Source organism: Seriola lalandi, unplaced genomic scaffold (assembly GCF_002814215.2).
Source record: "Seriola lalandi dorsalis isolate HSWRI2012SDOR001 ecotype SW California unplaced genomic scaffold, Sedor1 jcf7180002054483, whole genome shotgun sequence".
NCBI classification, from domain to species: Eukaryota; Metazoa; Chordata; class Actinopteri; order Carangiformes; family Carangidae; genus Seriola; species Seriola lalandi.
In genome coordinates this window covers 107,361-123,376 of record NW_019525036.1, presented here as the reverse complement: position 1 = coordinate 123,376, position 16,016 = coordinate 107,361, and the positions used below count along the sequence as shown (strand labels likewise).

The 16,016-nt window shown below is 39.6% G+C and overlaps 1 protein-coding gene across 2 annotated transcripts; it reads left to right on the top strand.

Moving 5' to 3' along the window:
• The first annotated feature begins 11,097 nt into the window (after positions 1-11,097).
• Positions 11,098-16,016, top strand: tnfrsf13b (TNF receptor superfamily member 13B). 2 transcript variants are annotated; one of them, XM_087175694.1, is made up of 4 exons: positions 11,098-11,308; positions 12,406-12,522; positions 13,378-13,605; positions 13,816-16,016. In XM_087175694.1, exons 1-4 carry the CDS (start codon positions 11,194-11,196, stop codon positions 14,085-14,087), a joined length of 732 nt encoding a protein of 243 aa, XP_087031820.1. In that variant the 5' UTR covers positions 11,098-11,193; the 3' UTR covers positions 14,088-16,016. The 2 variants fall into 2 exon arrangements, with proteins under 2 accessions (XP_087031820.1, XP_087031821.1); XM_087175695.1 differs by lacking the exon at positions 12,406-12,522.

Sequence of the window (16,016 nt, the reverse complement as noted above, 5' to 3'; positions counted from 1 at the left end):
CCTGTGTATTGTTTGTTTCTGTAGCTGTGTCATATGCAGCCTATGTGTTAATCTGTGTTTGGACACACTCGGCTGAAAGCAGTGTGCATGATGAATACTGTATCACTGAGAGGAGTTGGAGGAATTTTAAGGGGCTATTCCTCAATGCATTTCCTCCAGGAATACATTCTTTGGAGGAACTCCAAGTTTCTGTTTCTCAGTGATCCCTGGATCACAGCGGTACAGAAAAGCTGTATAGTCTGCAGATGACGCCCAGTGCTGGATTCAGTAAATACATAGCATTCCCCAAGGGGCTGTGAATGCACTCAGACAGAACACATTGTTTTAGCAGTGTGAATGCAAATGTGTCCTGGGCCACATCGAAGGACCGCCCACTCAACTGGCGTCCTCTGCAGCCACGGTCTAATTAGTCCTGCCAGCGTTTCATAATGAACCGAAAATATTTTTATACTTCTCACCGTGTTTCCCACCACACTATCAATCACAATATCATCGACCACCACATATTTATTTTCCATTTTTTTAAAACTATTTCAAATGTGTAAGATCTTATTTCGTCGTAGAGCTTTGCACAGTGCATGGCGGATGGCGGATGGCGACAAATTAACTTTTGAAGCAGCAGTTTTTTACTTCTCTCCACAATTCGTCGGCTTCACAAGAACAACACTCTCCGTTCCTAAGTCACATGTCGCTAAAGCAACCAATCAGAGATGAGGAGAGCTAAGACTGAGGTCAATCAGATGAAAAGTAGAGCGGTTGATTCAGGAGGTTACTGTCACTGTTTTTCAAGATGCACATGTAAATATTTTAACTTGTAAATAATATTTGCATAAATATAGATATGTAAATAGTTAACTGTAAACATAATTATGTAAATAAGTATCTGTATAAACAATGTAAATATATTTTTTGTAAATTAACTCAAATATACAGATGAACATCTAAACGTTACACTGATTCGCTCAGCCTCTCTCTCTCTCTCTCTCTCTCTCTCTCTCTCTCTGTCTCTCTGTCTCTCTCTCTCTCACACACACACACACATCGGACCCATCTGTCATGGTCAGACCGGCTAAAAACAACAACGCATATTGCATTCTGTTGCAAACAGAAATAATGTGGGCTTCCTGTTTATTTGCATATAGAGAGGGGGAGTGAGATCTGGTCATAAATGGTCACTGGAGGCTTAAGTCTAACTGACGCACTAACAGCTGTTCACTCGTGGTGATCCGAGGAACCCAAGATGTAAACGCATGTTAATGACGTGAACAGGCTCTGAATGTGGTTGGACAGAGAAAGCACCTGATGTCTACGTAACGATGACTGCCTCAGCAGAACTCTGTGCTTAGCGCTAATTAGAAAATGTTAGCATGCTAATACGCTAAACTAAGATGCCAACAATGGTAAACATAACCTGTGAAACATTAGCATGTGAGCACTTTAGCATGCTGATATTAGCATTTTTCTCAAGTCTCACAAAACTGATATTTCTCATCTTGGGTTTTATTAATACTCTTGTTGCCATAACTGTGGTTTCATGGGTCATGATCACATTGCCACATTGCCTGTAGAAGTAGCTGCCGATAGTTGCTGTGGAAGTATGCAGTCAAGCTACAATAGCTACACATTTGGTAATTTGCTAATTTTGGAACCCATTTCGTGGGAAACCCAAAATTATTGGCATCAATTGGCCTCCAGGGGGCGCTGCAATAAGTAAATATATGTTTTGGCTAATATTGACAGGTTCTTGTTTCTGGTATCACCATTGAATATCAACACATGGCAACTTGTAATATCATCCTAATTCATGCAGCTGCAATTTTGTATTTCATATTTTTGCTTCTCCTTGGACTCCAGTCTACCACAGTTACGGCAAAGATGCTCTACAGACCAAGACTCACAAAAGTTATCACATGGATTTTTGATTTGCAAGTTTTCAACCGTAAGAGCCAATTTAAATTGGCAAGAAAGATGTCAAACTAGAAATCAAGTCATATCTCAGCCAATCTTAAATCAGCTGACATGTAACTTGCTGCGATTGCTCACTGCCATGCCCTTGACATAATGACATCATGTTTCCATGGCAACCCCGGCCTGCTGGGCTGCTTGGCCCCCCCCCACGACATCACTGCTTGCAGCAATATTTTTGTATGAACTTGTAGCTGACAATCTAAATCATCTCAAACGAGAATCTTCACAACAAAATCGTGTGAAATGCATGATTACTTTGACTTAATGTGGATTTATTTAGACCTCCCCCGACACTAGAAATAGGAAAGGTTCAATTTAGTACTTTCCACACATGAGTGAGCCTTCATGCAGCAACATTCACTCACATCACCTCTCGTTTTCTCTCCCCCCCCCGAGTCGCCTCCAAATGACTCACTACTAACGCTGTGCCAATCTGCTCTGTTGAGAATTCAGCTCCACAGTCGAAACAAATAATGTATTCTGTAAAAAAAAAAAAAAGTCGTACTTAGGGGTGTTTTATTTTGCTGGTGGCAGGTGAGTATTAAATGCACACAGCAGAATTCACCTCTAGCCAGCTGAATAAGGCTTTAGGAGAGTCAACTTTGAATGTCAAGGTAAAAAATGTCACCGAACACAGCCCTTGTTCCCCAATGCGGTCAACAATAGATTTATTATAATGGGTCAGTGCTGTGCCAAAGCTCTGGTAGTGTATGATCAAGCCCCTGTGAGTATGACCTTTCTCATAACCAGATAGAAAAATGACCAATCAAACTGCTCTTTTGAAAAGTTTTGCTGCATAATATGCAGAACAAAGTTAGAGTAAGTACACTTCACTGAATTCTGTGTGTGGAAAATGTCATGCAGCACAGCTCGCATGAAGTGCATATAATTGAGGTACTGTTACTAAACAGGATGGAAAGGCACAAAAAGAAATGAGACTCTGTGATGTTGCTGAGGCTAAATTAAAGTTTGAAGTGAAATCCCTCCATGTTTTCAGCTTGATTATAAGTTTGTTCTGAAATGTTTTCATGCACCCGAAGGTAAACAACCCCTGAAAACATGAACATCACCACGGATGGTGTTACAACGACACATAGTTTTCATGACTACAATGGATATTTGTCATGCAGCATGTTTTCCTACTCCGTTAATCATCTTAAATTGGCTATGAACACAACACCAACATATTTTCTCCTTTTAGTTTAATTTGGCTTTTGTGTTAGCAGAGCCAGAAACATTAGCAGAGTAATGTTTCTGTCCTCCTCCCGAATAAATCCAAAGTTTTCTTTCCTTTTATCTCCTCTAACTCTGGAGGGAAATATCTCACTCTTCAGCAGCATAATACTCCACTATAATCATCCAGCTAGCTGCTAACTTTAGCTACACTTGAACCAAAACAGAAACGTTATGGATCCGAAAAACCAAAACAAGTTTCGACACTAAAACCCCGTGTAAGGCTTTGGGGAGAGTTGGGTGATAATTCTCTGTGGCTTCGTCACTATGAGTCACCACTTTCACATTCAGCTGTGTGATCCATTGTAAATATAAAAATATTGATAATAGCAGCTTTAATTACTGAAATACTAATAATAGTAACAGTTTGATTTGGTGGCATTGTTGCTGGAATATATTGAATACTACAGGCAGATACGTAGAAGCTGATCTGCTGATTTGGTTCAACTACAGCAGGATGAACGGCAGAGAAGTGCAGAGAAAGAGGAGAGACCCCTCTTGACCAACTGGTTCATTTAAGTGGAATAACATGAGAGCACCAGTCGTCAGCGCATCGGATATCTTTCCATTCCACAGCCTGCACCTACGCAGATGAAATGCAGCATGGGTTTTTCACTCTTCTGTAATGAACAAATTTTCTCCTCGACACGGGTGATATATCAAAACAGACAAAACACTGAACAATGGAAATGTGGAAGGTGCAACTTCTGGATCTGACCCTTTGCGCGGGTGTTGCAAGTGGGCCGACAGATCATTTGCAAAACAATAAAATTTTTGGTTAAAAGGTGTAAATAAATAAATAAATTAAAAATATATATATATTAATGTTTGTTTTTTGTTTTTTTTTCAAAAATATTCACAATATATAATATATAATAATATATATAATACCTCCATTAGTCTGTTGGACATTTCAGGGGAGCTCGACACACTGCACAGCATGTGGACTCTCTTCCTTTGATCGTACACTTGCAATTCTCTCTCTTTCTCTTAAAAAGGTTCCTTTCATCCAAATCCTTTACCTAAGACAGTTTCAACACCTCTATCTTATCAAAGTTATAGACGAGAGTGTGGAACTGTGGAACTAAGCAGTGTTGTAGTAGTAGATCTTTTCATGAACTGCAGGCTGTCTCCATCTACTGGTATTATTTTGTTATTGCTGGAGTGACTGACTGAACAGTTGAGACGGCAGTGCTCAAGTCTGATTATGTTCAGGTTACAAAATGATGCTAGACAAATAAATGGTGTCAAAATCAGTTTGTTTCATGCCCGACTTTGTGTTCAACAAGCGTTACATGTTCCCATTTAGGTTGAGAACTCTCTGACCTCTCTAACCTTTTCAAAACCAACAGCCATAAATGATGCTACACCGGCTGTTAAACGTATGAATTCTGTTCTTTGCTGATGTTGAGCATGAAAACATTTTAAAAGAAATGCAAGTCTGTAACTCACCCAACATTTGCATAGGTTGGTAAATGACTAATTTCATGATTTTGTAATTTTTTTGTTCTGTTTTTTTACGCATCTGAACCGGCTTCCTTTTCCCTTTTCAAAATTTGACTACCCATCTGCAGCGAGTCTATTCTGGGAGAACTCGGGTTTCTGAACACGGTTGTTTGCTTAGAGATGTGATCCAGGCAACACAAACACCTTCTCTACCCCTTTAAACTCTTCTGGATTTATGTGTTTAAAAACAAAGAACAAAGCAAAGGTCCAACTCCGACCTCTGCTCTCAACTGCATCTAAAATTCTGTTGTTTTTAACTTTTATTTTTAAGATCAAATCTTCACAAACGCACATCTATAAATCATTGAATGCTTTTTCATGCCTGTTTGCATCCTTAAACATGCCCTGATGATTCTGAGATTTAGTTCCTCTATCTGGAATTTTTCATGATGTAAGCAGTAATGCATATCATGTGCACATCTGTAGTCTGCAGCTCTGGGTGGTTTTTTTTCTTTTTTTGACACTGTCAATATCATACCATAGTCCTGTTAATATTAATCTGCATTTTGCACATTTTTCTGCATAACTTTAAAAAAAAAAATGTTTTTTCTGCATCTTCTGATATTTTCTAATTTTCCTCATTTTTAAGTGAAAATAAAACATCATAACAACTAAATGATCAAAAAGCCTTTCAGAACTCATTTCTGTTTCCATCATTTAAAGTGGAGCCAAGTCATAATTTAATCAGTGCTTCTTCAGAATCAACATATTTGTTTTCTGATACGGTGCAATCAGTGTTTTAAGAGTTGAAACTGAACAGTGGCAGTCGAAAATAAAAAAAAAATATCCGGTGAACTCGGATTGTAGATGTGAAACTAAAAATCCTTTATTAATATATGGATACGCCCCATATTTGTTTTCTACTTGATTATTTCTCTCACACTTGATGATTTACAGATGTGGCCAAAGCGGAAGTGCAACTTATTAACTCCATACTTGCTCAGGTTTCCGATTTTCCAATTTCAAATCCAATTTTAATCCCAAAGATGATTTTTTTTTTTTTTTTTAAATATAATTTAATTTCACATTCTGGGTGTACTGTATATTTTAATTTGTTTTAATTAGCCTTTTACGGCTTCCTTGTCCAATCAGAAAGCTCGCTGTCGGTCTGTTCCACTGCAGAGACGTGGGGGTCACTTTCCAAGAGCTGCGACTCTCGATACTGTGCACATGGGTTTAATGGTGCTGGTTAACCTACAATTACTTTTCATAACCATCAACCTACAATGTGTATTAACAACTTTAGGACATGGTTTATCATTAATGGCCGTAGCTCGGTGACCACATATCTCGGACATGTTTACGTGCACAACCGCACCTTTTGTTCTCAGAGGCCGGTGGACTCCCTACCTGCTGCTTCCAGCTATTTACTTTAGATGTCATGAAGCAGAACTAACTTAGTCTGTTGTAAAACAAAACTAACACCTCTTAATGACTTGTCACCTCATCATTTCCGTTGGCTGCACAACAGCTGCACTGCAAAGCCTCCCAGAAAATCTAAGGTTGAAACTAAAAGCTTTCTAGTCACAAATGCTTTTTGCTTATTTATTCATTTATTTATTTATTAACCTGTTTAATGTTTTCATCCTTTTATGATTTCATCACTTTTCTCATTTTGCTTTCTTTATATAAATACATCAATGATAATTACAGTAGGTATTAGTTGAGCAAACAGTGTGAAATAGCTTCATAGGTTGCTGCCACTTTGTTCCACTCTGCAGACATTTAAATAGTTCTTTGTTTCTGTTGTGGGACGAAAAAAACCCAAAATAAAACTCTCGTACACATTTTTAAAGATTCCAGGTGTTCAGGACGTGATTATAAATAATACACTTCATTCACTTTCTTTCGTTTACAGAACTGAAGCTGAGACCTGGTGTTCAGTGGAGAGTAAAACAGACTGTGTGGAAAGGTGTGAAGACAGTTTCACACTGATGCTCAGTAAGTGGGTTTAGTCACATCTGCATTGATACCTGTAACACTGAGTCAGTGTGAGACTGTGTTTTAACAGTAAGTTCGGGCTTTGGAAAAGTGACTTTTTCAAGGTTCATACAAAGATTGATACATTAATTATAATATTTGAGATTATAATATTTTTTATTATTTTATATCATTCACTACTTTTTTTTATCATATTTTCATGTCAAATAAATAAAATATCATATTTCAGTTTAATAAAAATCTGACATTAGACAGTAAAATATTGTGGAGCTCCTTCAGAGACCAAACCATTTAAATTATTATTATTATTTCAGATGCAGCATCTGTAGCAGGGACATATGCGTCTTTATAGGTCAGACATTTGAATGTTTTTAATTCCAATGAAAAACAGGATATGTGAACTAATGCTAATTTGAACAAATGTGTATTTTGTCTAACATCTGGATGGAAACCTAGCTACTACAATAATATAAATAATAATAATAATAGTATAAAACTACCTTTTATTATTATTATTAAAAATCATATTTATTCTTATGTTATATTGGAAGAGGATTTAGTTATATTCCAGCAACTCCAATCATAAAACTACACAGGAATGGCAACAAAACAAGGCTTACATTATTTCAGTTGTTGTCAGTTGCCATCTCCATGACGACTGAGCAAACCAAGAAAGGGGACCTTGAAGAACGAACCTTCAAACTCAACAATGTTGATGTTCTGGAGTCAAAGTTAGTCAAACCCTAATAATCCAGATTAGCGGCAGGACTGATAAACTCACAATCCTCATGGAACTAGACAGATTTTTAAATGTGGAATATTTCCTGTTGATCATAGTCAAACCATCCTGTGTGTGTGTGTGTGTGTGTGTGTGTGTGCGTGTGTGTGTGTGTGTGTTGGGGGGGGTCCTCCTCGCACAGAGTGGGGAAGGGGAAGTCCCAGCCCAAGCAGTGAGTTCATACTCAAATGAGCTTCCAGGCTGAAATACAGAGGCCTGTCTCAGTCTCATCTTCAAGCTAAAGGATTCTGCCACCGCTTCTTCGTCTCGCCAGGTGAGTGATCGCTTCAAACAAACAAACCTTTTTCAACCCACAGTGGGTCACGACAGCAAACTGAATGTTGTGTTTTCAGGACTTGTGGTCAGTATATATGCGGTCCAGGTGGGGCAGCCGGGCGTATGGTAGTAGTCAACACAAGTATTAAAGTTTGTGGCGCGTCTGTAGCTCGTTGCTCTGAACACAGTTCTGTCTTCAGTTACACACACACACACACACACACACACACACACACACACACACACACACACACACACAAAATTAGAAGCTTATAAAATATCTCAAAAAGGAAAAAGAGATAAATGATGTATAAATATATGAGACAGAAGAAATGTGTGGCATTGGTTTGTATAGAAGTAAATACTTCTGACTTTGGAAGCGTATTATGTGTTTTTACGATGATCACACATTGTTTGAACGGTACACAGAATCTGAAAGGGGGCAAGAGTAAAACACCGAGTTCTGATTATCAGGGTGTGACATATATTCAAGAATAAATCCGGCCTACACTTCTGTGTGTGAAAGCAGCGGAGGGCGGGGGAGGTCTGGATGTGTGCCCTTCACAGTCCGCTGACTCAGTGCTCACCGGAGCGAAGAGGACTGTACTCGAGAATACAGAGATGATTCAGACATGATTTCTGAAAAATGATGGAAGTTCGCGGGTTGCTGAAAGGAGGGCATGCTGCTGATCGCCCCTGATCTTTGGATTATTAGCGTGTACTTGTTTTGCTCTACGACAAGTTTTCAAACGCCGAAGGAAATGGGTCGGCTTTGCTCTTGAAGCTAAAGGCAGAGAGTTCAAAGAGTTCTTCAGTATACACCGAATAATAGAGCTTAACTGGTTCAAAGACAGACTCCGCACTCTTTTTCCTACAACTATCACACATTTGGAAGCTCACAGCTCACGCTTGCTTCTTACACCTTTCACAGTTAAACCAATACTGTATCATCAAAAACACCTGCCCTATAACCGGTGATAACCAGATCATCTGAAGCAAAATCCTCCTGAAACAAAGGTGGACTCCAATCAAGGTGTAGAAACATCTCAAAGACAGTCAAGAGAAATGAGCTGAATTTCAAATGTCATATCAAAGGGTTTGACCGCTTTAGTCAATGTGATATTTCACTTTTTTCCTTTTCAATAAATTTGCAAAAACTTCTAAAGTTCAGTTTTCACTCTGTCGTTATGGGGGTATTGGTTGTACATTGATGAGGCACAGCATAAAGCTGCAACGTAACACAATGTGAAGAAATTGAAAAATTAAATCTTCAAGCTCCATATTTACATCCAGGTGAACGTTTGTGCCAAACTTGAAGGGATTGCCCCGAGGAGTTCTCGGGATATTGTGCTCACAAGGTAAAAATCATTTTTTGTGAGGTCACCGTGACCTTGACCTTTGAACTCTAGCCACCAGAGTCTAATCAGTTTGTCCTTGAACTAAATTTGGAGAAATTCCCTCAAGGTGTTACGGAGATATTGCGTCGACAAAACCTGTCTGCACAGTCGTCACTGTTGTCTGTCAGAGAGACATAACTGTTTAAACCATCTAAAGGAATTAGGATCAATTTCTATATTAAATAATCTGTGAAGAATCGTATAATTTAAAATAAGGAAGTAGCAGGGAACATGATTTGCGGGGGGTTAAATCAGAGTATCTAGTTAAGAATGTCATTTCCCGTCATGCCGACATTTCCTGTAACTGACAAGAGTGGGCAGAGAGGAAACACTGTTATTTTTAGTGGATCTAACCACTTTACAGAATTAAGATAAATTTAGCTTTTGTTTATTGAGGAGGTGCATTTATTTCTTAGCTGTCTGAAGGGGAGGGGGTCCTAGGGCCCATGCTTTGCTTCTTAACTGGAACAAATGTGATGATTCAGAGGTGAACCAGGGAGTTCAGTAATTGTTAAATCGAAGATATTTGGCTAATTATCTACTGCTAATTCAACATCTAAAAATCAGTCTTATTTATAGGTTTGAGGTCTCTCTCTCTCTCTCTCTCTCTCTCACAGGTGTGTGGTTTCACTGCCGCTGTAACTCTGATTAACTTGAAATAACTTGAATCCAGATGTCGGATCACTAAGATACAATTAAAAATAACCACTATTTAAAAAGTGTAATGTAAAAATGTTGCTTAAAACTGGATAAAAGTCGGTCATACATGGCCCGCTGTCCCGTGTCAGGGCCAGGTAGACTTCTGAACCTGTTTTGAAGGAGTAAACCTTTATTCATATAAACAGGATGTACCTCGTTACATCGGTTAGAGTCCCTAGATTTTAAATATTCAGTTAATTTTGCGCTAAACAGAAGCGCATAAATATGATTTATCAATATCTAACAGCAGAGTGTGGTGACTGTGTGGTGACTGCCTACCGTTTAGACGTGTAGAACTCCGATTGTCTTTCCATTCTTCCGTTGTTCATATTCCTTTAGTCCGTAACGGTCCACGGGGTCACACAAATCGAAAGGGTTTCTTCATAAAAGTATTCCAGGTTGTGAATATAGTCATGAGAAGTCCAAAGCAGTAACGACTGAGCGATTTGTATCCGCTGTTCTTCCCTCTCTCTCTCCGTCCGGCTCCACCTGCGGCTGTTAGCGGGTCTGCTATTGTTTGTTAGCTTCCCGGCTAAAAAAAAATGGCGGCCTCCCGGTAAAGATCGTGTATTTTTTTGGTAAAGATCCAATCAGATTGTGCTTCAATGAGGTCAGGAAATAAGGCAAGCATAACCCAGAGTAAGACGTAATGACGTGATCTTTTTTGTCGGAAAATGTCTGTTTTTTTTCCCACAGCTTTTCTGAATGACGTTGTAGATAGACGTCTCCCCCTGACCAATCAGAGCAAACTAGGGGGGTGGGCACTTCTGAGCGAAGGCCAATAGGCTGTGGGAGGTTGTGGAAACAGCTGAGAGCCTGATAGAGTTAGAGTTACTTTTCAAATCTCCTAAATGCGTTTTGGCTGTACAGTTCTTTTGTTATAAGTTTCTGTTATAAGGCTTATTACAAGTGGATGCAAATTAGGTTTAAAACAGGTGGACTCAGAGTTACTGTCAGTCTTTTCCCACAATGCAAAGTTGCACTTTTTCCCATGATCCTTCCAGTACACTGTACAACAGCATATGGTATTCCTACTATAGGATTACTCTTCAGGCTCAATACAGTATAGTAGAGTATAACATAGTCACCTTGATTTACAATTAAAATAATTAGTCAGTTTTAATAATTTATTAAATTATTTAACAATTCATTGGTGCATTCCATTTTTTTATTTATTCATAGGATCATTTATATAATATTGTCTGATCTATTTACAGTATTCGGTTAATATTCAACATTTTGAAGCTGCATTGTGGACGTACACTTATGTAAACAGTATATTTCACATGCATAAAGTAGTTATATATCTATACTCACATGCCACAGCCGTTTCCTCCACACTTACCTCTCCGTGTGTCTGTGTTTGTGTTATCAGTGTGAGGATCATCAGGGCTGATGGAAGAAAGCTGCCCTGAGGGTCAGTTCTGGGATGCCTTGCTCAAATTATGTATAAACTGTCAATCGGTATGCCAGGAACAACAAGTCATCAGCAAATGCATCAGTTACTGTGGTGAGTACACGCATGCATACACGCACGTGAGGACAGAGGTATAAGAACATATAAAGTTTGAATGCGAGGTTGTGATAGACTATGAAATAAAAAATAAAAAAAGGGAAGCTGAAGCTGTAACCGATGTCTGATTGTATTGTTGATCTTGATATTCTGTTACATGCAGTATGTCCGACGCAGTCTCACGTCAGTTCATGTCCAGGTGCATGAAATTCTAATCAGTGGATTTCGTGACACGCAGCTTGAAATGGAAACTTATGTTTTTGAATGAATGAGGCGCTTCATTCATTAAAGAGCAGGTAGGTTGGGTGGTGGGTGTAGAAAGCGCACAACTTACACAGCAGAGGCCCAGGTTTACATCCAGAGTTCAGTCTGTGGTTCGGCTCAGGTAATAAAAAGTATTTTGGTTCAGGATAAGGAAAAAGATCGTGGTCGTGGTTACATATAAACACATTGAGTCTGAAGTCACTGTGAAGCAGGCCACTACCTTTCCCTATCTTTAACCAAGTGCTGTGACAGTCCAATCAATAGAAACCATTAAAAAAGTCTAAGTTTTGTCACAAAAACAATGGAAAAATTCCACTAAATGAAAAGGATTCACAACATTTTATGTCTTAACTATTTCACAAACTAAAAGTCGTGCTGTCACAAAAGAAAAAATAAATGGACAATTCGTGCCCATGTACACAAAATTAATAAATTACATTTCGTGTACGTGGACACTCACTGACATGAGACCGGGTTATCAGATCATACTAAACTGAAACAGCAGTTTGTAATTGCCCTGATGGTCTAAAGGTAGGAAGGGTAGTTACAAGGGCTTTAACAAGAGACAACATTTGAGGGAGACAAAGGCATTAGTTAGATTGTTTCATTGCTTTTCACCATCTCATTTCCCTTGCTGTCAAAACTGTGTTAAATAAATGAAGTATGAATGTAACCTGCTTTTTAAGAGATTACTTCCTGGAGCTGATCCATCAGTAACGTTAAAGGAAGAGAAACTGTGAACGTGATGCTAAATGGACAGGACAGATGTGAATTCAGGTCGTCATGTCCTCCACTTGTCCTGATTGCTTTCACGTGTCTTCCTGCGTTAGAGTCCGCACATTGTAAGGCACTGCCTGGCCACTACTATGATGTGCTGCTGAAGAAATGTATGAGGTGCACTGAGATTTGTGGCAAACATCCAGCAGAATGCTCCCAGCACTGCCAGAGTGAGTACCGACCCTGCTGGCCTGGATTAGACTTTTAATTATTTAGTGAGGCATGAATGTTGTGTTTTGTTGCCGACGTTAGACCTCAGAGGACGACGAAAAGTTAACTGGCAAAGAAGGAACTCTGGGCAAACTAGAAACAAATAGCAATTGCAATGAGTTTTTGTGGAAGTTAGCCAGCTGGAGGATGTTTACTTCTGTCTAGAGATAACTGCCTGTTGATTGTGCTTCGGTGGAGAATGTGAGGAGTGTTTCTTGCCCTTGAGACCAGGAGCTTGGGGGGGGGGCGCTGACAAAGTTCCCAGGTTTCATTTTGTCGGAGATCTTTGCCGCATATCACTCCTTGTCTCTTTCTCCCTTTACTTCCTGTCATCGCTTCACTACAGAATGCGGCTAGTTCTCAGTGTGTAAACTACAGAAGCGCATTTCCAGAATAAAGAAGAAATAGACACCACTGTGAGAAAAGATTTCATCATTACGAGATCTTTTCTTGTAACGAGATTATTCTTGATAGATATACCCATCTTATACTGTACACACACTCCACACCATATGTATTTGGACAGTCACTCATGCTTTGTACTGTTGAGACTCAGCAGTTAAAAACGTAGTTTATTTGTATTTCATTTCAAATTGAACGTGCTGAAGCACAGAGCTTGATAAAACTTATGGCACGAACAGTGTATTTGGAGTGTAAACAGAGCCAGACCTTTAAGAGGAAGAATTCCTGGAAAACTCCTGCTATCTAGACGTCGTTATTTTGTCTTGAAGGTCTTTCCTCCTAAGACTCAGATGACTAAGAGCCATCATTCTTCCTCTCTATCCCTCCTGCTACGTCACTTCCTGTGCTCTCAGTGCCGACGGCCCTGGGAGACTCCACCATCCTGCTCTACTCCCTGCTGGCACTCTGCATGGTGCTGTTGTTTTCTAGCCTGTCTCTGACCCTGGCGGTCTTTCTGAGGGGATCCGGGGCCAGAGCCTCCAACCCAGGACCCAAGAAGGTTAACCACAAGCAGGAGCGTTTGATCCAGCCGGGCGAAGAGGTTGGCCTGCCCGGTGGCCAGCTGAGGCAGACCTCCAAAGGTTAGTGTGGTATGGATAACAATCAGTGCAATCAAGTTGGAATAAGACTAGTAGTAGAACTGTACAGCAGTTTCCCTTCAGAATAATGTTCTGCACCTGAGAGAATTACTTATCATCGTCACTGTATTTCAAAACTCTTGCATCTCTAACGTCTTGTCGTCTGTTTCACGTCTTTTGCTCCAGTACGCTCACTTACCTCTCTATCTACAGATTACGTAACACATTCGAGATCAAACGACTCCAGCCCGACAGAGACCTGCGTGTGCATCCACTGTTTCCCCGATCTGAAACCGCTAGCCCAGGGTAACGACCGGCTGCTGAGAGCACCCGTCCTCCCGAGAGGCCAGGCCCAGAACGGAGGGCCCCTCTGGGCTGAGAAGAGCCTTCACACCTCTGGAGGTCCGGGAGGAGGCAGCAGTGAGATGAGGTCCATCTGCTCCCTCTCAAATCAAAGTGTCTCACAGGAAAACTGGAATGGATAAAGATGACCCCAACACACACACACACACACACACACACACACACACACAAACACACACACACACACACAGAAGTTGATCAGAAAACTGGATTTTAGCTGAAATTGATCGTGAAATAGTGAAAACACGGTGCAAACAGAGGGAATGCATCAGCAACAATTAATACTAGAAGAAAACATAAAAAGCAAACAAGTAGAAGCCTTTCCATTTAAATGAGGACAAGCTCATGAAATATGGAAGTTTGTGCCGTAGGAAAAGTGAAGTTTTACTACCGCACACTAAAAGCATCGCATCACTGAAACAAGTGAAACACAAACACAGCCCCCGTCAAAGCTCCCGACGCACCAAGCGGATTGCATAGCACTGTTTGTTTTTCTCATGTCTCCTGTTAGAAAGTTCACTGGAGCAAATCACACAGACTTACAACCAACAACACAGTGGTTCTAGGTCTGGTTCCTCAAAACATCACGGAAACAAATGGAAACATCAGAACATATTAGAACCTACGGAAGAGGATCAGGGTCACACGTGAAGAAAAGAAAAAAATGTATATCAGATTTTTGAGGTTAAACATTTGACCCTAATCCTCTTCCGTACGAGCCAACTCTTTTCATGACACTGTGAATGTAATAAAACTATCCAGTTATATGCAAACTGAGAACATGATATAATGTCTGTAACATTTATCTGATAGCAGGTTGCCGCTCACACGGTTAAAGCTTTGTGCTTGAGCCCACAAATCATTTCACCGTGGGAGATTTATAAAGATAAAGGAGCTGGATGAAGTCACTGCTTCGCTATAGGCTGAACAGGCAGTGACACAGCTCTCGCCTCGGATTGAACGGGTGACTGTCACCCACACAGGCTCAGTCGGTCGCCCAGTCGGCGTTCGACTGCCAGATCACATCTTCATACCTGTGCTTCTAAGTTTACGAGTCCCACTCGTTTTCCACCAAAACAGGAGAAACTCACCACAAACATTTCAATTAAAACAAACTGAGTAATACTAAGAGTTGGGAAGCAACGATAGAGTGAATGTAAGGAGACGACAGTGAAGGCGAATGACGCTGGAAGTCAAGACAGTATCGCTCATGGTGGAAGGAGAGCTCTCCTGTCTCCTACATCTGATAATCACTCGGGTGTTTTTTGATGTCACCACTGGGAGTCGCCAAAGTCCGAAAATATTCAAGTTCTACTGATTCCCTTTTAAGTTGGTACTGTTTCACAATAAGAGTACCCTTATAAATGTTTTATAAATGGTTTATAATTAGGTTAATCATTTGGTTAACACTTTATAAATCATAAATAAACCATTAGAAACAAGTTACAACAGTTTTCATACATTGCTGCAGTCTCACTATTTGGCAAGATTAAGTTAATGCTCACTACTCATTAATCTTACTAATGAACTACTACCATTTATAACTGGTAAAAGGGAACCTTTTTGTCAAGTGTGAAACTTCACCATTTATTAATGAGTTGCTATTATTCATAACTAGTAAAAGGAACCTTATAGTAACTCATTAATAAATGTTACGTTACAATAAGGTTCCTTTTTTAACCAGTTATAAATAATTTACAGGTACAAACGCTGGATGATGGAGAGAACAAAGAAAGCTCAGTAACTAATGAGATATGAGGCTCAACAGTACAGATACATGTGGGCTCACTATGTGGCAAGCAACAGGTCCCATGTGTTATAACAGCTTATAAATGATTCATTAAGTGATAAGCTACTTGATAAACTAGTTATAAACCATTCATAAATCCTTTTAGAGCGTAGTCTTATTGTTATAAGCACCAAAGATATAAATGGATACTGTCTGCAGTAATATGTATATGTATGAATATTGTGCCTACATGTGTAATGTGAATATAAACAAGTATTTCATACTATATTATCAATTATGAATAAACAAGCAACACAAAGGA

Coding starts and splice junctions, on each gene's coding strand:
- tnfrsf13b (XM_087175694.1), top strand. CDS start 11,194: ATGGAAGAAAGCTGCCCTGAGGGTCAGTTCTGGGATGCCTTGCTCAAA. Junction 11,309..12,405: donor CAAATGCATCAGTTACTGTG/GTGAGTACACGC, acceptor TTCCTGCGTTAG/AGTCCGCACATTGTAAGGCA. Junction 13,606..13,815: donor GCTGAGGCAGACCTCCAAAG/GTTAGTGTGGTA, acceptor CTCTATCTACAG/ATTACGTAACACATTCGAGA.